The 23,159-nt window shown below is 42.8% G+C and overlaps 2 protein-coding genes across 3 annotated transcripts in view; one reads left to right on the forward strand and one right to left on the reverse strand.

Moving 5' to 3' along the window:
* JAKMIP1 (janus kinase and microtubule interacting protein 1) overlaps positions 1–11,795 on the reverse strand; it is a 247,120-nt gene extending 235,325 nt beyond the window's left edge. The window contains exon 1 of one of the 2 annotated variants that reach the window (XM_077815868.1): positions 11,661–11,795. The gene's annotated coding sequence lies outside the window, so the exon portion shown is untranslated. Of the gene's footprint in view, positions 1–11,621 lie in introns of both variants that reach the window. The other variant, XM_077815866.1, reaches the window with a different exon arrangement.
* The window catches only part of LOC144264418 (uncharacterized), a 37,486-nt gene continuing 25,644 nt past the window's right edge, over positions 11,318–23,159 (forward strand). The window contains exons 1-2 of the mRNA XM_077816176.1: positions 11,318–12,013; positions 12,710–12,776. Of these exons, the coding sequence (XP_077672302.1) occupies positions 11,318–12,013; positions 12,710–12,776 (763 nt within the window). The remainder of the gene's footprint in view (positions 12,014–12,709; positions 12,777–23,159) is intronic.

Genomic DNA, 23,159 nt, shown 5'->3' on the forward strand with positions numbered 1-23,159 from the left:
GGAGAACATCAGCTGTGACAGGGATGAAGGAGAGACATGGAATTCTAAAAGACAAACAAAGCCAGCAGACCATAAACATGGAATCTTGGCTTCAGATGGTAATTATTTCTCAGCAAAGCTAAGGCTATCATTCAGTGAAAAATTCTTCCACCAATGTATCCCTCTACAAACCAAATACAAAACTGCTTCAGAGGGTAGATTACTATTATAGTTATTTTACTAAGATTTTTTTTTATCAGAAACAGTAGTGACTAAAGAAATAAATGGCTTCGCTTTGAAAAAATAATTAGGGTAAAAAGGGGAATGGAGGAGGGAAGGAAAAGAATATATTTGGTGACTGGCAGCCTGAGCCCTAAGCTTGTTTAACTATTACATACAAACAGATCAGAGATTTGTTCTGTGATGGGAATCAGGCAGTCTGTGAATCCCATTATCTCTTCTACCATGTGGTCAATCACTCAATTAAGGTGCTGCTTTTTCACCATGAATATGCAGTCCAAACACTTCTATCAGGACAATTAGTCTGGGATGTGTCTCAGCACAAAGACTGTTTTTGTTAAGATTACCGTATCAAGATTTCCTGAATTACATTTCAGGCATATCACAAGGACCTGGAAAGTGACAGAGAGTGTACAAGGCAATGAAAAAACTAAATCCAACATCTCTTTTGTTAAAGAATCCATGAATCTCTTTCCAGTGGTTACAAATGACCATGCAGCACAGATCTTGAAGGATTAGTATGTTAATTACCCTAAACTCATCAATTTGGCTTATCTCTTACTTTAACGACTACACTCTTTTCTCTTTTAAATGTAGAAACACTATATTTTCATTTTTCTGAAATATCATCCAGATTAACTAACAGTTTGGTTAGTCACAAAAATAACTAAAAACAAAAGACATCAAGTTCCATGTCTATTTTGTTTCCAACTTCTATATCAGAGTTGGTCAGTTGGCAAGTGAGGAGATGCTTTTTTATGTACTAACAATGCAAATCCAAGTGGGAGTACAGGAGAGTGGTCACACACAAATGAATTATGTCTCTTATACCCAGGCAGTGAAAATAATTCAACAAGCACCAAATTCTCAACCCCCTGGCAAGGGCCATTCACTTGGCATTTTGTACGCAGCATCTCCATAGGTGCGGAGGACAGACTCCTCCCCACCTTTATGGGTACCAACACGGCCGTTACTGCAGACTTTAGCCTGCACTGGCATGTGCCATATCTCTTCTCACCCAATCCAAGACAATGGAGCCACACAGCCAGGGATGTATGAGTCCCACTTCCTGGGTGTTGCTACGTAGATCCACAGCATGCAGAGATGTTCTAATCCCCCTACATGGCCTCTGTAGTTTGTCTGCACCCCAGCCCCCTGGACGAAAGAACCACAATACATTTAGAACCCAGAAAGGGTCTATCCATGGAGTGTTTTCCCATGGAAACAAAAGTAGAAGGGTGATGGAGGCCTGATGCTAAGAGCACAGCTGAAAGCCCTGCTAGTGTGCACATTAGAGGTTTGTTATTAAAGAAAACTGCTATTACTTGGACACACATAGGTCAGATACCATGAGAAAAGTGATACAGTTTTTAGGGTCACTTTTCCAGCTGTAACCACACTTAGAAAAATTCCATTAAAACAAAGATAAGGCATGGTATCTGCTAATTATATAATATCCAACCTGATATCTTCATATAGAAAGATTACATTGAATTCAGAAAGACCAAAAAAAGCATGTTTGTTAACAGTAATAAAAACTGCACATTTAAATAAATATGAAGTTATGGCCATGTAGTATAATCTGAATACAAATATAAATCAGTATAAGATTATTACAATCACATCACATAAATTGTTATAATCATTATGATTCTCCACCCTACCCCCAAACATCTATGTCACTGTCCGTATAAGACTGACTGAATCTCATTGGAGGAGAAGTGGAGAAAGTGTACATTATATAAACAGAGAAAACTCCCACTGCACTACATACTGGAAAAGGCTTAACTGCATTTGACACAGGAGGCTGATATTTATCATGAGTGAAGAGGAAGAGAACTGCAGTGAATGAAAAAGCAGGTTATGTAGGAGGAATTTTTTTTTATTAAAGCTACTGTGAAAATAAAAGCAGATTACCCTGGGGGTGAGAGGGAAAGCATCTGAACAAGTTCTTTTTCTCAAAAAGAAAACTTTACAAGTGATAGCTATAAAATGCAAAGACAAGAAAGAGCTCATACTGTACATACCTATAGTATCTACATGAGGCACAAGGCATTCTCCTGCTAGGCCAATGTTTCATATGAAAGCTGACAAAAGAATTTGTTTTCTTCCTGCATGCCAATATGTGCAATGAGCACCAGTTTTCAGAACTGTGTTTTCTGTATTATGGGGAACAGACTGACAGGTTTGTCTCCTTGACATACTTCTACAGTGATTATTCCAAGCAGATCAAACTCTTCTGACATCAGAGAATGAAACAATGTATCTGCACATAGCTTACTATTCCCATCAGCCTGAATCAAGAGAGGAACAGAGTGTATAAACCCAAATTACAGGATTGTTTCTCCACTTATTGAAAGTAAAGATTTAGGCCCTGATCCTGTGATTCATTGTATATGACAGGACTAAAGTCAACAGGGCTCCACACAAATGAAAAAATCCAACCACAACAAACTGCAGAATAAGGGCCTTGAACAGCCCAATATTGTTAGAAACGTTATCATGATTTTTGGTTTTAATTCAAAGCAAACTGTTTGTTTGGATTTAAACATTGTACTGCATTGCCTGTGACACTGTTCTAGCATTGGAGAATCAGAGAATGAAATGTATAAGTGAAGACTTGAATTCTTTAAATTCATTCACTTTTAACAATCTAAGCAGTTGTTAGAAATACAAAGTGTTGGTTTTGTTTGTTTGTTTAAAGAACATGCAAATTTTAACTTGACAGAGCCCCTCTAAGACCAGCACTGATGACGTATATATCATCGGTGATCCCTCAAGGTCGAGGATGATTTCTTTCACAGGTTTTATTTTTCATGGGTCCTTTGGTGGCTGAGGAGTCTGATCCTTGAGCCACAGGCTCATTGGCAGACATTGCAGGTGGTGTTTGAAGACAGGGTTGGGCCATGATTGCTGCGTGACAGTCGTCAGTCCTTTCTTTTCTGGTGTTCTTCCTGCAACCAGGGCAAAGCAATTTTCCTCAAAAGCGGACATTCCCTCTCTGACAAGTCTTCACCAGTTATCCCTATCCTGGGCTGCTGTCTCCCTCCCAGTGTGTGGTGTCAATGCCACATCTCTTGATGTTTACCTTGGGGGTGTCTTTAAAGCGTTTCTTTTGGCCTCCCTGTTTCCTTTCTCCTTTGGTGAGTTGGGCATACAGCAGTTGTTTTGACGGATATATATGTTGATATACCTAGCAGCCCTGTTAGAAGTATTCCACAACCTAAAATTTTAACATTTTGGATAAAAGGTACTCTGGGAAGAAGGCTCTGTGCACCACTTTATTCACCCCTTAGGCTCAAGTTGGATGAAAGCCTTAGGGACCTTAGGCTCCCATGAATTTTAGTGGGCTTTGGATCAGGGCTCGAATAGTATTTGCCCTTTAAAGGTTGAAGTGGGACATAAGGTCCTCTGCCCAGGGTGAATTTCACCAATTGAAAATTACCTTCAGAATGGGCAAGTATAGAAATTGGGGGCAGATTCTTATCCTAGGGCGTGTCTATGCAGGGAAGGGGACCCATGAATAAGAAGAGTTCTGTGCCAAAATTTTCCCACCTCGTCAACAAGGCTACTGACTCAGACACCTACTCCTACCTTTTTCCACTCACATTCTTTTACCACTCATCCAGTCTGTGTTTCTCTCACACTCACCAACATATCCATTTCCCGCAGAACCTCTTCAGGCTTATCAACTCAAGGACATTAACTGGCATAGCTACAGTGAGATAGCTGTTCTGGAATAGCTCCCTCATGTGGGCATACTATTCTGAAATTCTGGATTAAAGATGCTTTTATTTAGGAGCAGCGTGTCCAAAGAGGGAGTTATTCTGGAATAGTGAGAGCAGAAAATAATTTTCTTGCTACAGTTATGCCAGGAAATTTTCCCCGTGTATTTTTTCTTTATTGTTATTAACGTCAAGGCGAGACTACTGATGTAAAGGCAAGACTATTGGCCACGCAGTCCTCAGGTAGCATGCTACTGAGAGTAAGAAATCCTACAAGCTTGCTACAAAAACCAGAGGCTGTCAAAGCTTCCTATTTAGTATGATGCCATAATAAATAACCACTGAGAAATGCCGCCATGCAGAAAATCCACAAAAATAAAAAATGGGACTGTATAAGGAGTCAAGGAAAAGACAAAGTAACATGCATAATACCCTACAACTATAAGGTAACTTACTACAGGGGGAAAAATACTGCACATCATTGCTGTCTAAGAGCCAGATTCTTCAAAATTTCACTCACTTTGGCACATTCCACCTCTCAGCCAGTCACATACTTCCTGCTCCAGGAGAGTCAGGACTACAGGAGTCCAGATGGAACAACCTCTTTCCCCCACCACCCCCCAATTCTGACATTCCAGTGTAAAACTGAAGTTCCCAAAGCTGTTAACGTTCTTCATGACAGCCCTGAATCTGTCATTCTTAACAGACAAAAAGAATATGGAAAATTAAATCTACAAAAATATTTCCTCACTAGCAAAGAAAGACAAATAAAGTGTGTGTTAAGTGGAGAAAGACAAAACACATTCACATAAATAAATATTAATCATAATAATAAATATGTTGGTCAAGAGATGGAGGACTAAAACACTGGACAACATTTACACTATTGAAAGTAAAAAAAATAAAGTTTACTCTTTACTCTGAAACCACTCCACACATTATAAACTCTGTGATACAGTAGTAGCCAAAGTACCAAGCAAAAGTTAAGGGATTATGTTGAATAGATTCAGCGAGTCAGCTTCTCTAAGTCTATCATTCATGTTGGTCCACTGAATGCTCTTAGCTTCCCATAGTGAAATTCAGTTTGCACTTACCTTTCTTAAAGCAATTCTCATGAGACCTAATATGTACAACTAGGATAGAATGCACTTCTGATTTAAATAAAAAGTCAAGGAATGGGAGAGAGATTGCATGTGAATGGATTCTTCTTTATGAAAGAAAGATCTGCAATGTATTTGGATGGAATCCAGTCAAGAAGAAAAAAGAGTTATAACAAAGTCTACATCAAGCCAGTGCCACCCAGCTGTTAATGAAAGATGAAGACAGGATCTGTTCCAATGAAAATGTCAAGATGCAGTTAAGAACATAAGAACGGCCATACTGGGTCAGACCAAAGATCCATCTAGCCCAATATCCTGTCTTCCGACAGTGGCTAATGCCAAGTGCCCCAGAGGGAATGAACAGGTAATCATCAAGTGATCCATTCCCTGTCGCTCATTCCTATCTTCTGGCCAACAGAAGCTAGGGACACCATCCCTGCTCATCCTGGCTAATAGCCATTGATGGACCTATCCTCCATGAATTTATCTAGTTCTTTTTTGAACCCTGTTATAAGTCTTGGCCTTCACAACATCCTCTGGCAAAGAGTTCCACAGGTTGACTTTGCATTGTGTGAAAAAATACTTCCTTTTGTTTGTTTTAAACCATCTGCCTATTAATTTCATTAGGTGACCCCTAGTTTCTTGTTATGAGAAGTAGTAAATAACACATCCTTATTTACTTTCTCCATGCCAGACATAATTTTGTAGATCTCAATCATATCCCCACTTAGTCATCTCTTTTCCAAGCTGCAACGTCCCAGTCTTATTAATCTCTCCTCATACGGAAGCCGTTCCATACCCCTAATCATTTTTGTTGCCCTTTTCTGAACCTTTTCCAATTCCAATGTATCTTTTTTGAGATGGGGAGATCACATTTGCAAGCAGTATTCAAGATGTGGGCGTGTCATGGATGTATATAGAGGCAACATAATATTTTCTGCCTTATTATCTCTCCCTTTCTTAATGATTTCCAACATTCTGTTCGCTTTTTTGACTGCCGCTGCACATTGAGTGGATGTGTTCAGAGAATTATCCACAGTGACTCCAAGATCTGTCTCTTGAGTGGTAACAGCTAATTTAGACCCATCATTTTATATGTATAGATGGGATTATGTTTTCCAATGTGCATCTGTTAAGTGGCATCTGTGCAGGCTGGAAGCACTGTAAGAGTGATGCTCTTCACTTCTAGAGGAGGGTTTGCCTCATAGTCACAGCATCATCTTCCAACACCTCAGCAATCAGTTTAAGGAAGCCGTCCTGCAGCAATATCACCATCGCAGCTACATCCCTCCACCCTACGGGATGGACTTCGAAGTGCAGTTTCACACACAGGGAAGGCAAAAAGAATTAAATGAAGAAAGTGTCACAGTATCAGAAAAATAATAGACCCATCATACCCACCTATATGTATTTGTTTAGATTCAAGGTGAAAGGGAGACTATTTCCCACTCCACTGCAATGGGGGTGGGGGAGAAAAAGGAGCTAGTGAGGAGAGAGACAAGATGGTATAGGGGATTGGTAAAGGAATAGGGAACCTTGCACCTTTATCCCATCAGTTCAAATCCAGCCCAGATAGCTAGGGATTTAAATAGCATCTGACAGCATATAGGAAGTGTTATTGTGACCTCACAATAGGAATCCACGTAAAAAAAATCATTCCAATTGTCACCATCTTGGGACATCTCAACAAAATGAATGGACAGAATGAAACGCCCTTCCATCTACATGTGGCCACTACAGAACACAGCTAAGTGTGAAGAAGATTGCACTATAGCTGCCTGTTTTTGCTCCCATTATATGAATAAAGGAAAGGAATTCAGTCTCCAGAGCCAGCAAGCTGCCACCTAGGTCACTTTGTTTTAAAACAAGATGATGACAAGATACTAGAACAAAATATCACAGAAAGGAAAAAAAATGTTCCTCATTCTTACCTGAATAGCTAAATCAAAGCAAGGAGGGGAGTAGTTAAAGCTCAAAATGTATACATGTAATTCCCATTAGGTTTAACAGAAGTAACATACGTGCATCCTATAAAGGATATTCCCAGAAGACAATGTATTTCCTTTTCAGCACATGCTGAAAATTCAAACTAAAGCAAAAGTGAAACTACAACATGCAGCAGTGTCACACTGACAGTGACACTTCCGTACAGAACAAAGAGGTGACAGCTAAAATAAAACAAGGGTGACTGAAAATATTTGACAGCCAATACCTTTTTAGAGTGGCTCCAAGATACTCAAGAGGTAAAGGGGGACTATGGCTGAATTCAAATGGCACTTTGACATATGACACATACATGAGGAAATATAACACATACATGAGTTTTAACTTGGGAAATTGTAGCTTAGGCAAAAGATTGCTAAAACAGCCTGAAAGAAAGTGAAAAAGAGTGAGACAGGAGAAAACTTCGCAAAGCAAACAAGAAAGTTGCTGAGTTGATCCTGCAATGAGCTGCAACAACAGAGCCCTGCACAGTAATTGGGGCTGCAGTTAGCAACACCTGAAAGAGGTTCACACTGAGATGACCATGCAGATAGCTTGTCTCATTTAACCGTTACATGATTGATTAATCAGAGTTTCACCTCCAGAAAAAAAAAAAACGTTGAATCGATAGTACCAGATCTTAATAGGAAAAAAAGACCAAATTAGTTTTGCTGCTAGCATTTCACACCAGCTACCCCAGCAGAAAAATAAAAATAAAAAATAAGCCTGTAATGCCAGGGAACTTCTTTCATCTTTCCCATTCCCAAACTTCCTTCCCATTTTCCCATTCCCAAACCATTCCCCACCATTAGACTGAACTAACAAACAAAGACACTGTGGATTATACTACCTGAAGGAAATGAAGCTCACCCAAACTAGCAATTTGTTTATTCATAGTTTCTAAAGGCCCCTTACGTATTCCTTTAGGTCACGTATCCTTTGCTAATCTTTCCAGGCTCCTAACCTCAGAAATGTAGTTTCAGTGAATCAGGAGAAACCCAAGTAAATATAGTGGAACATTTAAAAAAAAATCTACATATATTTAACAAAATCCCTCCACAAAGCCAAAGGATGGGGAGGTAGATAAATTAGTGGTTTCCATAAGGCCCAACTGTGGTTTTTTTCCCTTAATTTCAAAAAAATTCCCCTCCACAAAGTCTCTCTTATCATATTTTAGAGACATTGTGAACAATTAATAAAATGCACTGACTATATAGTGATAGGCTCAAAAGTAGCAAAACCAAGCATCAAACACCAGACAAGATAACCTTTCACTCTCTATTCCTGATTTCAAAGTGCCTTCTCCAAGCCCCTCCACACGCCCACAGTCAGGTAGAACCCCAGCTTATCAGAACATACTCCAAACTCACCTGCAGGCAGGTGCCTCCCAAAATTCTTTGGGTGTTTATATATGTAAAAACTACACACATACCATATTAATAAAAGAGTACATCAAATTCAGAGAAGGTTGTGGGGAGAAATACATTACCTCTAGATTGGGGGAGAGATAGGGGACCCAGGTATAAGAAGAGTTCTGTGCCAAAATTTTCCCATCTCATCTCATAAAGGGAAAAGAACCCCATGCTCCAGAATATTAAGAGAATGGATTTTCAGACCTGTCCCTGAACACAGCAACAGGGGTAAGAGAACTCTGTGTGCTTCCCCTTCGCTTAAACCATAGGTCCCAGTAAAGGGAGATGATGTAGGACTTTAGGTGAGGAACTGAGCTACAGGAGCCTTCAAAAGTCTTGAATTAAGATATTCATGCTAAATTTTTTTCCAAAATTCACCATAATTCACACAAAGCCTCCAGCAACTGAGGACATATCTGTCCCTGGAATACAGTGGGTTAAAAACTCCAAAATACACACATTCACATAAACAGAAAATATTATGTTGTTTCTGTTTTTCAGAATTCAGAATGTATTCATTTTTTCCCCATGGCATTTTTAGTTGAAATCATTAAAGAAATTCTCCATTTACCAGGAACTAGGTTTTCATAATAGTTTTTCAAAATAAAAAGTTTTGAAAATTTTTAAAAAATTGAAAGAGAGCACCTTTTTTTTTCAAATTTTTTCATTTCTGAAAAGAGGTCATTTTTCAAAGAAAAAATTTCTCTCACAAAAAATCTGCTCTACCTTGGAAAAATATTCGGTTGGTATCACTTCCTTACATCATGCATAGCTCTGGGATGGTTTTACTGGGGTGGGAGAGTGAGTTAGGTAATGATGGGTTTGAGATATGTTTTTCTGTATTGTTTAGGAAAACTTATATGAGTGGATGATGTAGGTTAATGATTGTCCTACATTTAGTATTAATTTTTAATGTAAAAATTAGGGTTGAAATCTGCACATTTGTGGCCATTGGTGTATGTTATGTATGTCTGGAATTAAGGCTGCTGTTAGTTGTTCAGAATGATGGTGGATTATGGGTGGACAGAGATAATGGAAGATGAGAAGGGAAAATGATGAGTAAAGCATAGGTCGGGCATTGAATGACTTTGCTTATTTCCTTGTTTTTTAGAGTCTGCATTGGAAAGCTATGCAATGTATCAACCTTACCTCAAAGTTAAAGATTTTTTGTGCTAAGGCCCCACTAAATTATATAATCAACATTGATATATATTCGCATAGATGGCAGTCAATACATGCATGTATTATATACTCAGTATGCCCCCTTGCACAGTCCCAGCATCCCTGCATACTTTTGTCCCCTTTAGCTCCTCAACTCAACACTCCACTCGAGCAAACCATGAAATGCAATTTCTGTCTTTACCACCTAATATGTACGGAAGTCAAAGCAGAAACACGGCTCCTGCAAACATACATGTATATAGTATCAGTAGATCAGTAATCTCAATATCATGTAAAAAGGATACATACATGCATATTTGCAGGAGCAAGGCCTAAGAACGTGATAATGATCTCTGTGAGGGAAAGTCACAAAAGAAAAGGAATCTTGAAAGGAAGTGGAATTAATTTTCTTCCCAGCCATAAAGGTCACTAGACACATTTTACACAATTACTCATTTTGAAAATCAGTTTTATTAGGGATTTGGGGTGGGGAGAGAGTTATTTGTTTTACATTGATAGCGTTTTTTTATTTGCAGGCAACAAGTTACATTTGAATCAGTTTGAATCATTTAAGGGACTAATGATGTATGGTTGGATGATAAATGTGATAATTAAACTGTAAATATTTAGCAGCATGATAATCAAAAAACACTGCATGTTTGCTGGTTGAAATTATACCCTCCTTCACTTCCCTTTTTAATCAAAAATAAACCCCTTCTTCTCCACTGAGCTCCATGCAGTTGCAGAGACGTAAAATCTGAAGGCTGTTTGTGATGCCCACGTGAAAGGGGGGGGGAGGGGAGGGGGGAGAAAAAACAGTTCTCAAATCTCAGCCAGTCATTAAAGATATATAGACAGGCCAACAAACAGGAATTACATTGAAAATAAATGTGCAGACTACTCATCCAAATCTCCAGAACAGTTTGTTTTTTAAATGTTGACACAGAAAAGGACATTGAAGACAACCACTTGTGTGCTTTTAAGCAAGTACATTATATAAATAATGTTTATTAGGAGCCCCATCACCCTCTGAACACCTTGCATAAATAAAGGCCTTATCCTGCAAATCCTCTAAGTGCAGGCCTCTTATCTACTTCAGGGGGAATTCCATGCTTGTAGGGCTTGCAGTTTTGGGTCCAAATCCTGTTGACCTCTCTCAAATGAATAGTCCCCATTGAAATCAAGGAAAGCAAAATTTGGTGTCAAGTAATACCAATAAAAAAAAGGAAATAAACAAAATAGAAACCCTAAAAATACAGAGGGATGGATATACAGACATACATTTGATCTGAGCTCCAAGGAGCAGAGAAGCTGTCCCACCCCCACGCTGAAGGTATGAGATGGATAGCTCAGCCTCATTCATGCCCGCTCCAGCAGAACCCAGCAGTGAAGGGAGCAGAGGGGCTTTACCCGATCTCACCTGGAGAGTTTGTTAGTGAGGTCCCCACCGCCACTTTAAACGAGTGGACAATAGCACCTAAGGAGCGATGAAATCCTTTTTAACCAAGGCGCTCCCCAGCCCCACCCCAGCTCGTCTGATGGCTGCTCCAGAGTTGCAGAGGGGTGGAGACCACAATCAGCCGGACAGCGAGACCATCCTGCATCAGATTGAGCATCTGAAGGGCTAGCATCGGCGCCCACCCCACATCCTCCTGAGTGGGAGAGGTTGGGGGAGTTAGGAGGCAGTTTTCCGCAGTGAGCAGCAGCAGCCCCGGGAATGGATGCAGCAGGGTGGATCCCCACGGCTCTGCACACGGCGGTGCTGGAGGTGGCAGCGCAACTTACTGCACCCCACGCAGCAGGGCCGGGGGTCCCGGCGCCGGGTCCAGCTCCCAGGGGTCAGAAGGGTGGGCGGGGAAAGGGGACCCCCACTCGCAATGGGCTACAGAAGGGGAAGAGTAGAAAGGAGCAGCCTGGCACACAGCCCGGCCGTGCCCACTCCCCCAGGGCGGCACTTGGTACCCACTCGCCCCACGCCATCCAAGGCTCCGTGCTCAGCAACAGCATCCTTCGCCCCTTACCTCCTCCCCGGCTCACACACCCCGCCCCGAGGTGCTCACCAGCGCCGCAGCGGAGCCAGCTGCCCGCCGGGATTCCTACGAGCTCGCTGGGACGCGGCCCCTGGAGGAACCTGCCGCTGCGGCCACAGCGCCGTCTGGATGCAGCCGGGGAGCAGGCGGCGCCGCACCGCCCAGGGTCTGTACCTAGAGGCCGGCTCGGGCCCCGCCCATGCTCTCCAGCTGTCACCGCCGACCCGCCTCCGGGAGGCGGAGAGCGCCGCTCCCCCACGGTGCCCGCCCCTGCCGCGGCCCCTCCGGTCTCGCCGCGGCCCACCGACTCCCTCTGCCCCGCCGGCCGGGCTGTGCCCGCCTGGGCCCCGGGGAACGGCCGCGGCGGCGGCTCCAGCGGGCGGGTGAGGAGGCGAGGCCGGGGCGGGGAGAGCAGCGGCTGCTGCAGTGGGCGGGCGAGTTGCGACGGCCGTCGGGGCTGGCCTAGCTCATGGGGGGCAGACGCGTGGGGTGCAGAGTTGCCCCCCGCGCTGCAGGTAGCAGCGAGGCAGCGCGGGAGAGCGGCCGCCCCGGGGCGGGACTGCAGGCGCTGGGAGGGGGCAGGTGCCGGGCTGCGCAAGGGTGGGAGCCGTGACGGCGAGGGGCTTAGGGGTGCGCCCGGGGCCCTGCCCCAAGCGGAGGGAATCCTCGTTCTCCCCCGGGAGTCGGTTCGCGCAAGCTCCCCACCCACCCCTGTGCACAGCGCCTGCTGCGCGGAGCCTGCCCGGGCCAGCTAGTCTGCACAGAAACAGGCTGCCCCTGCCCCCGGGAGCGGGGCAGTTAGCGGGGCTGCCCGAGCGCTCACGGGACACTCCGTGTGCACCTCCTGTTCCCCGGGACGCAGCACGGCCTGGTCGCTTGCTTGTTGGGCCATGCTGCTGGCGTTCCCATAGCGCCCCACTGCCTGCCAGGCGTTGTATTACTACTCGCTGATTACAACCCATGGCACAATCCGCCTCGCAGCATAAAATGGGCCTTTAACGCTAAACTCAAACATCAGGCTCCCAGGGAATGAGACTTTTCACCGTAATTTCCCTTTGTTGGTGTGCTTTGTCCAATAGGCATCTTCCTGCAAAGGGTGTGTCCCACCTCTTTTTTCAGTAGAGCTGCTTAACTTCCATAAAACAGGTAGGTGGTGGTGTGCCCAGCAGTTGTATTTGTTAATTAGCATCATACATCGTAAATAGGTGTCAGAGTAACAGCCGTGTTAGTCTGTATTCGCAAAAAGAAAAGGAGTACTTGTGGCACCTTAGAGACTAACCAGTTTATTTGAGCATAAGCTTTCGTGAGCTACAGCTCACTTCATCGGATGCATGCTGTGGAAAGTGTAGAAGATCTTTTTATACATACAAAGCATGATTATCATACACATTGTAAGGAGAGTGATCACCTTAGATAAGCTAAAAGAAAAGGAGTACTTGTGGCACCTTAGAGACTAACCAATTTATTTGAGCATGAGCTTTCGTGAGCTACAGCTCACTTCATCAGATGTATACCGTGGAAACTGCAGCAGACTTTATATATACACAGAGAATATGAAACAATACCTCCTCCCACCCCACTGTCCTGCTGGTAATAGCTTATCTAAAGTAATCGTCAGGTTAGGCCATTTCCAGCACAAATCCAGGTTTTCTCACCCTCCACCCCCCCACACAAATTCACTCTCCTGCTGGTGATAGCCCATCCAAAGTGACAACTCTTTACACAATGTGCATGATAATTAAGTTAGGCCATTTCCTGCACAAATCCAGGTTCTCTCACTCCCTCACCCCCCTCCAAAAACCACCCCCATACACACACAGACTCACTCTCCTGCTGGTAATAGTTCGTCCAAACTGACCACTCTCCAAGTTTAAATCCAAGTTAAACCAGAACATCTGGGGGTTTTAAACTTGGAGAGTGGTCAGTTTGGACGAACTATTACCAGTAGGAGAGTGAGTCTGTGTGTGTATGGGGGTGGTTTTTGGAGGGGGGTGAGGGAGTGAGAGAACCTGGATTTGTGCAGGAAATGGCCTAACTTAATTATCATGCACATTGTGTAAAGAGTTGTCACTTTGGATGGGCTATCACCAGCAGGAGAGTGAATTTGTGTGGGGGGGTGGAGGGTGAGAAAACCTGGATTTGTGCTGGAAATGGCCTAACCTGACGATTACTTTAGATAAGCTATTACCAGCAGGACAGTGGGGTGGGAGGAGGTATTGTTTCATATTCTCTGTGTATATATAAAGTCTGCTGCAGTTTCCACGGTATACATCTGATGAAGTGAGCTGTAGCTCACGAAAGCTCATGCTCAAATAAATTGGTTAGTCTCTAAGGTGCCACAAGTACTCCTTTTCTTTTTGCGAATACAGACTAACACGGCTGTTACTCTGAAACCTTAGATAAGCTATTACCCGCAGGAGAGTGGGGTGGGGGGAGGTATTTTTTCATGCTTTGTGTGTATGAAAAGATATTCTACACTTTCCACAGTATGCATCCGATGAAGTGAGCTGTAGCTCACGACAGCTTATGCTCAAATAAATTGGTTAGTCTCTAAGGTGCCACAAGTCCTTCTTTTCTTTTTTCGTAAATAGGTGGTATACTGCTGGCTCAAGAAAGCCTGCTTGTGGCTTTCAGAAAGCTAGACTCTTAAATATTAAGATTCCAAGAAGATGCTATCTGTAGGTCTCCTTTTATTATTTTGTGCACTGTCACAATCCACAGATATTTGGCACAATTGTCAGTTTAACGCAATTGCTAGTATTTTTTCCTCCAGGACAGACCTTTGTAGTTTCTAATCCCCTCTAAAGTCTTGTTATATTTAGAGGCTGCTGCTAAATATAGTATGTGCTGGAGCCTCCCAGGCCTCCGCTTTTGCCTGCTCTATCCTGACCTAGACAGACTGTGACTTTTGTCTACTCTGTAAATTGGCTTTGAGCACAGCTTCGCTTTTTCAATATCTACTTTCCAATATTGTCCTCCTCTGTTGGTCATTGCTACAGAGCACTCTGGATCAGTCAGTAAAATGGGTGAAAGCAAACAGTGCAGCCACGTGTATGGTCATCATGACAGAACAAGAAGCAAAGGTCTCAAGTTGCAGTGGGGGAGGTCTAGGTTGGATATGAGGAAATACTATTTTACTAGCAGGGTGGTGAGGCACTGGAATGGGTTACCTAGGGACAGATGTGAAAGCAAGAGCCGCTATGGCGTGTCAGACCAGACCGGCTTCTCCAGGCTGGCGCTTTAAAGGTCCCAGGGCTCCCTGCAGCTGCCGGAGCCCGAGACCCTTTAACGAGCCACCAAAGCCCTGCCGCCGCTACCCCAGGGGCTCCGGCAGCAAGGCTCTGGGGGCGCTTTAAAGGGCCCGGGGCTCCGGCAGCTGCGGGGAGCCCTGGGGCCTTTAAAGCGCTGTCCGAGCCCCGCTGCCGGAGCCCCTGGGGTAGTGGTGGCAGTGCGGTAGCCAGAGCCCGGGGCCCTTTAAATCGCCCCTGAGCCCCAGGGCTCCCAGCCGCCTCTGCAGCTAGTAGTTCTGGGGGTGATTTAAAGGCCTCGGGGTCTCCCAGCTGCAGCCGGAGCCTTGGGGCCTTTAAATCTTGATTTAAAGGGCCCGGCCCGCTTCTTCCGGGCGAGGCTATGCCCCCTACTCAGGACTCCGGAGTACCAGTAAGTCCTTCAAGTTTTTTTCACCCCTGCCTAGGGAGGTGGTGGAATCTCCATCCTTAGAGGTTTTTAAGGCCCAGCTTGACAAAACCCTGGCTACGATGATTTAGTTGGTGTTGGTCTTGCTTTGAGTGGGGGATTGGACTAGATGACCTCCTGAGGTCTCTTCCAACCCTAATCTTCTATGATTCTATGATCCATCTAGGAACAAAGAATGGAGACCATGTTTAGAACATGGAAGAATCTGTCATGGGAAGTAATGACTCTGAAAAAGATTTAGGGCTGAGGAGTCAAGTCACAGTGGGTAATCTGTTAAACATGAACCCCCAGCACAAACACTGTGGTCATCATGTGATTGTCATAAATTGGCTGGCCCTTTAAGGGTAGCTGAACTCAGCCAGACCTGTCCAGATTAGCTACCCCATCAGCACCAGCTGGTCCTGATCAGCTGGGTGATGTTTTTAACAGGTCTGAGAGACCTCAGTTTGAGAAAAACCATAAGGAACAAGTTGGGCTGTTGTGGAAGGACCCCAAGAAAATAGCCTGGGAGTCAGTGCTCTATGCCAGACTCAGCAGGCATGTCTACACTGCAATTAAATACCCACAGCTGGTCCATGTCATCTGATTTAGACTCACAGGCCTGAGGCCATGGGGCTGTTTAGCTGCAATGTAGATCTTCAGACTCAGACTAGAGGCCAGGCTCTGGAATCCTCCCGCTTCAACATTTGTTACAGCAACAACTAAACTCTGTGCATGTCCCCTCTGGAAGCCTGAGTCACATGAATCCCACAGTCGGAAACTGAGGCAGGGAACACCTGCAGCACAACACTTGGCCCGAAGGAGGCACAAGAGGGGAGCTATGCCCTATATGACAGGGATTCTAACATGTATAATCAGTAATATTGAGAGAGGTTATATTACCTCTGTACTTGGCACTGGTGCAACCGCTGCTGGAGTCTTGTGTTCAGCTCTGATGTCAGCAATTCAGGAAGGATGTTGATAAATTGGAGAGAGTTTAGAGAAGAGCCCCAACAATAATTAAAAGAGTGGCAAACATGCCATATAGTGCGAGACTCAAGCAGCTCACCCTATATGGCATATCAAAGGGAAAGTTAAGGAATGATTTGATCTGTCTGGAAGTACCTACATGGGAGATAGAAATTTGAAAGTAGAGAGCCCTTTAGTCTAGCAGACAAAGGCATAGCAAGATCTAATGGCTGGAAGTTGAAGCTAAACAAATTTAGGCTAGAAATAAGGTGCAAATATTTAACACTGCGGGTAATTAACAGTTGGAACAATTCAACAGTGGATTCTCCATCACTGGCAGTTTTTAAATCAAGATTTAAGTATAGCATATCTTTTAGAAACATCCACCAGGAAGTAATTCAGGGAAGTCCTGTGGTGTGTGTTATGTAGAAGGTCAGGCTAGATGATCACTGTGGTCCCTTCTGGCCTTAAAAGCGTATGAAAATAAGGGGCCTGATTAGCATAACTGGTCATTTCAAGATTTTACATAAATGCTAGATATTCTTTTTCTAGGAAATGTAAATAAATTTGAAGTATAGAGAGGATTCAGCATGAGCTAGTCCCATTGTCCTTTATGAGAATTTTTGTACCTGGTGTTGGGTCGTGTCATCAAAGAGAGAGCGTGCTTCTATGATCCAGGGGGAAGAACCTATAAGGTAATAATCATGTTCTGTATCAGAACTTGGGCTCATAACTAGTACTTCCATTATAGTGCAAATACAGCTATTGTTCTGATTCAGATAAGATGTCTAGTTTCAATGCTGCACATGGCTACCATATTAAAGTCAGGAATATATTATAGAATATCAAGGTTGGAAGAGACCTCAGGAGGTCATCTAGTCCAACCCCCTGCTCAAAACAGGGCCAATCCCCAATTTTTGCCCCAGATCCCTGACTGGCCCCCTCAAGGATTAAACTCACAACCCTGGGTTCAGCAGGTTGTTCAAACCACTGAGCTATCCTTCCCTCCCCTTAAAACTAATAAATACCTCCAGAAAGGGAAGCGCCTCACTGCTGGGGGCAACAAGCCCTGTCAGAAACTGCTGCACAGGCTCCATTGAGTTTTGAACTCATGATCCCTGGTTTACAAGACCAGTGTGATAACCCCGAGCTATGGAGCCAAGTCGTTTTTGTGCATCTCTGACACCTGTCTTAGTAAAGCTTACACAGCTCATGCTGCCTCATATAAAACTGGTAGCTTGACCAACAGTCTGTTGCTCAGTAAAATAAAGTAAAACAGACTCAGGTGTTCATTTCCTGCACTCAGTCACAAAAATGCACAGGACTAATACTGCTTTGTCAAGATCAGTGGTTGATATATTGTTGCTGCTTCCATGGGCACTGTGCTACCAGATTTTAACTAATTTTCAATACTTAGTGAAGCATATGATAGAGAACACCTTGTATATGAAAGGTGCTGTATAACAGAGGTTCTCAAGCTTTCCAGACTACTGTACATCTCATTAAAAACTACTTGCTTACAAAATCAGACATAAAAATCCAGAAGTGCCACAGCACACTATTACTGGGAAAAGTGCTTCCTTTCTCATTTTTACCATATAATTATAAAATAAATCAATGAGAATATAAATATTGTATTTACATTTCAGTGTATAGTAGATAGAGCAGTATAAACAAGTCATTGTATGAAATTTTATGACTTTGCTAGTGCTTTTTATGTAGCCTGTTGTAAAACTAGGCAAATATCGAGATGAGTTGATATACCCTGGTTGAGAACCACTGCTGTGTAAGACCCACACAAGAAAATGTTAGGCTCTGCCTTGCTTCCATTGAAGCCAATGGGAATTTTGCCATTTAGTTCAAGGGAAGCAGGTCTGAGGAGACTATAAAGAGCAACTTATGAAAAAAACGTAATTTAAAAGTGTTTTACTATTTTCAGAACTAAATAGTTTGGAATTACAAAGGCACTTTGATTTCCCTATATCCATATTCCTAACGAAAAAGTATTGCAATAGTAAGAAAATACACTCTTTAATTCTTCTCTTGTTGTGATTTTTTTTAAATACTGATGCGCCGATCTTAAAGAACCTGCACTTAAGTCTGGAGCTCACTTGCAGCATAGCAATGTCTTCATTATGAGTTGTCCTGACTCTAAATGGACTGCTGCCCTTGAAAACTAACCTGTCACAGAACCATTTTTTTTAAATCTACCATCCCTCACTCTCTATTGAAAGTCAAGTTGTAAGAAGTTCTGAATAATTACAACTTAAACTTACATTCTGTCCTTCACGAAGAAGGATCCCAAAGATGTTTCCATAAAAAATGGACCAATCCTCAGCTTGTGAATTTAGAAGGCTCTCACTGTTTTTTTTGTTTTGTTTTGTTTTAATTGAAAGTCAGATGCACAGGTCCAAGGACAGACTTTAGCTTTACATCAGGGGTGGCCAACCTGAGCCTGAGAAGGAGCCAGAATTTACCAATGTACATTGCCAAAGAGTCACACCAATATCTCAGCAGCCCCACAACAGCTCCCCTCAACTCCAACCTGCAGCGCCTCCTGCCCGCTGGCAGCCCCACCAATCAGTGCCTCCCGCTCTCTCCCCATGCCTCCCGCCCGCTGCAATCAGCTGTTACACAGTGCACAGGAGACTCTGGTGGGGAAGGGGGAAGAGCTAGGGCATGGCAGGCTCGGGGGGAGGGGTGGAGTGAGGGCAGGGCCTGGGGCAGAGCAGGCGGTCGAGCAGTGAGCACTCCCCGGCACGTTGGAAAGTTAGCATCTGTAGCTCCAGCCCTGGAGTCAGTGCCTATGCAAGGAGCCACTTATTAACCTATGAATAGCCGCATGTAGCTCTGGAGCCACAGGTTGGTCACCCCTGCTTTATATTGTATGGTTTTCAGCCACCACTGAAATGCAGCCACCTGCAGGCAACTGTTTAATAGTGCACAGCAACACTGCAACAATTATGAATAATATATTGTTATATTAAAACTTCTCACAGCTTGACAATGAATATTATTAATGTTATAACTGTTCAGGACAGGAAATGAAGAATAAACTATTCCTAGGGGAAACTTAAGGGAGGCTGAATAGAATTATTCACTTTAACAGTTGGTTGTTTGGGTAATTCACATATGTGAATGACTTTTTTTTCTGTGAAGGCTGATTGCAAGACCTTTATTTCAGTCTGAGAGGTTCACAGTAGCTCAGCTAGTAGTTGCTAGAGGGTCCTGAAACCTGCAGTATATTTTTATGTAATTACTTTTTAAAAATATAGTCGGAAAATTATTAATCACACAGTAGTAACACAGAGTAACCCCCCCGTTGGTGTGGGCTGACACGGATAGAATAGGGATTGTCCAGGCAAATGGCCAGCTGCGTATTTGCACATGGGGTGCCTGTAAGCCCTCTGAACACCAAGAGAAGATTCTCTGTACCAGTCCTGCCTAGGCAGGTGTGGAAGATCGCCTAGGCAGGTGTGGAAGATCACCTAGGCACAGCTGCACCAAGCTCCCCATGGAACTGGTGCAGAGGGGCAGCAGCTCACAGAATGGAGTGATAACTGTGAGAGCTCTGCACTCTTGGGTTGGAGGCTGTGTTTCTACCTTGCATTTCACTTTCCTAAAGCCTAAATGCTTGTGCTCTGTGTGGGTGGAGTGAATGCATAATTTGTTGGAACCAAATCTTTGTTTTAATAGTAAAAATACTATTTTATGGGTGAAATTATACTCTCTATCTTGGATGTACAGCTGTAAAGATGCACTTCCTTTTCACTCAGTCCACTGACTTAATGTGTCATAGGTCTGTGTATGTGTGTTATATGAAAAATAGCACATTACTGAGTATTCATTCCAAATAAAGAACATTTACAGAGTACTAAATACCAAGAGTACCAAGCAATCTAAATACAGTTAAGAACTAAAATGTTTCCCAAATGTAGCTTTAATCATTGTAGGTTGAAGTCAGTATTAACAGAGCTATACAATTCTACCTTCCCTGTGTTTAAATATAGGGGAATAATTAATTTTCCCATCATCATCATACCTTGTTGCTCCAAAAACATGGCCACGACTTGGTGTTATCACTTAGCTTGTATAGTTCTTCAGGAGTACAGGATGTTGATGGGGGGCACTGCATCAGGCACTGATCAAAGATTTGGCTAGGCTCTCCACGTTCACATTTGGGTCCTTCCTCAGCTCCTGCTTAGTTGTGTTGCCACCAATCTTTGCTACCCCGACTTCCACTCGATTTAGCGTACACATTGTTTTTGTTTGTGGTCAGTGCCTAGAGGCAGTTGTTCTGAAGCAACCAGGTTATTTGTGATATGTGAACTTCTGATAGCAATATCTGGCGAATAACATTTTTTAACTGAAGAGTGCTTTGCAAATAGTCTAAAATTTGCTAAACATTCTCATGTATTATGTACGTAGAACAGATGAGTTAAGCAAAGTCTGACAAGCCACGTCTTTGTACATTGCTCAATCACATAAAATCGATAGTGACGTTAACATATTTAAAAAATCCGTGGCCATGCTGTCGAATAGTGGAATAAAGCATTTGGAAATGATACACAGTAAACTGAAGGGGAAACCAGTGAAGAGTTATATTAATCCATGGTTGAGGAGAAGCAATATCTGCGTCAAAGGTACAGCTTTTAAGCATCCTATGACGATTGATTTCTAATGCCACATACATGGCTCTCTTGAACATAGATCTGTATGTTTAGATGATTAGCTGTAATAAAAAGAGATCAAGGATTACAGAGGTAAAAATAGAGGCTACTATGCTGCTTAAGAAGAAAATCCCCAAGGACTTGTATCTGTGGCTCACTCGAGCTTGTTTTAATACATAATGCACCATTCAGCTGTTTGGAGTTCTGCTAGAGAAAGGCTGCTGAACTGGGTCTCTAAAACAGAAGAAATTAAACACCAGTTTTCCCCCCATTCCCTCTTTTTCAAGGACTGTTATGTTGGATGGAACTCTATATTTGCCCTAAGACTGGGGTCTCTCTGGTATAGAGCTCTTCTTTATATGGGCAATTTGGAAAATCGCCCTCCTTTTAAAAATGAAATAAAAATTCTGGATGCCAAGAAAAAAAGACAAAATGAATGTCCTGAAAAAAATCTAACTAATCTCAATGTTTAATGGCAGTCTTAGGTACTGCTGCTGAAGATGTTGAAGCAGTCAGATGTACTTGTTCTGATGGCTGAAATCAACAGCATGTGTGCTAAATTTTTACCATCAGGTCTTCTTTCTTGTCACATCAAGCACTTTCTTTATTTTTTTGCTACTAGTGTTCAGTAGTTGCTAAAGATTGCATTTCAAAAAAACATCACGGAGGTCTTGATCTATGAAGTACTGACATCAGTGGGAGATGTGTGGGTTTAGCACCTGGCAAGATCAGGCTTGGAATGAAGGTTTTGGGTCAAATTCTCTTCTGTTGCACCCACAAAAACTCTGTTGAAGCCAGTGGGAGTTGCACAGGATTAAATGAGAGGAGAATTTGGCTTGTGATCCTTGTCTCTGTATTTATCTCTGTATATACGCAATATTGATATAGATTTCTGTGGTCAGAGCTCGTCTACACTAGAGGTTTTCACCTATGCAGCTACATCCAAATACACCAGTACAAAAAAGATTTATAGTGTAGGCGAGTTCTTAGTGTCCAAGCAGGCTAATAATTGACGAGTGGGATTTTTAAAAGCCCTCTGCTTTCCTAGTTTTGTTTCTATTGACTTCAAGGGGAGTGCGAGCATTTTTATAAAATTTCACACTATCATGCAGCTTTTGTACAGTAACAGTTATTGTGTATTAAAGCTCTAATGCATAAGAAATATCTTTTCCCCACAGAATTCTGTGTATTGCTGCAAATGCCAATAGAGATGCGTTGTCATATATAGGATAGATAGAACTAGCTATGGAGTTGGAACAACAAACAGAAGGTACTGTGTGACTTTTGATACATTGTTTACACTACTTGTCTGTCTTAAATGCTTGTAATGCAATTGACAATAAAACTACAATTTAGTTTCTTTGTCTATTGCTTCTGACTTTGTATAAGGAAACTCATTTTCACCATTACAGTATTTTATCTCTAGTGCGAACACTGCAGTGTGGGTTAGGTTTACTGTTGTTGGACAGCCTTTCAGTGATGCATTTTATAAACTTTGTGGCTTTTAAAACTGCATCTGATGCCCAGTGGAGACTGAAAAGAGACCTTGTCTGAATCAATAAATTGAATAGCTGAGCTGCTCAGAGTCGTTGTCTAAAATAAGATGTTTTGGAGTCTTGATTATGTGTTGTAATGCCCACGTTGCATAGATCATAGTAAAAAAGAAGGAATGCATATTCTGAAAGTATGTGATAAACACAAGATTTTTAGTTAGTTACATCTAACATGACGTTCTAGAAATACAGTATAACATTGCTAGATAGGTGCGTTTACATACAGTGTATAATACAAACATGGATCATCTTCAAAGGCCATGTCAGTAAAATAGTGCCCAAGAATAGAAATAGTTCAGTTTTGTGGTCTGTTGCCTGAAGATTTAAGCCAATATGCACAATAAAAGGAGCTATTTTACTAAAAGGATTTTTTTTAAACCTGCTGTTGCCCTGGCAACAAGGTGTGTTTCATTTTGGGGAAGGTTCAGGGGTTGCTTCCTGTAGGACTCACCTCATCTTATGAGTAGTGGGGGGAGTCTGGTAAAATCAGTCCTATTTGGAGCTGCAAGGGGTGGGGGGAAGAATCAAGCTGCCCATAAAAATAGGAGAGAGCCCCCCTTCCCCGAAAAAGCTGCCCTTACCTATTCCCTAATTACTGGATCTACCATTGGAAACTTAGTCCATGTTGAAATCAGGCCCACTGTCCCTCACCAGGAGCAGTT

This window comes from Eretmochelys imbricata, chromosome 4, assembly GCF_965152235.1.
Source record: "Eretmochelys imbricata isolate rEreImb1 chromosome 4, rEreImb1.hap1, whole genome shotgun sequence".
NCBI classification, from domain to species: Eukaryota; Metazoa; Chordata; order Testudines; family Cheloniidae; genus Eretmochelys; species Eretmochelys imbricata.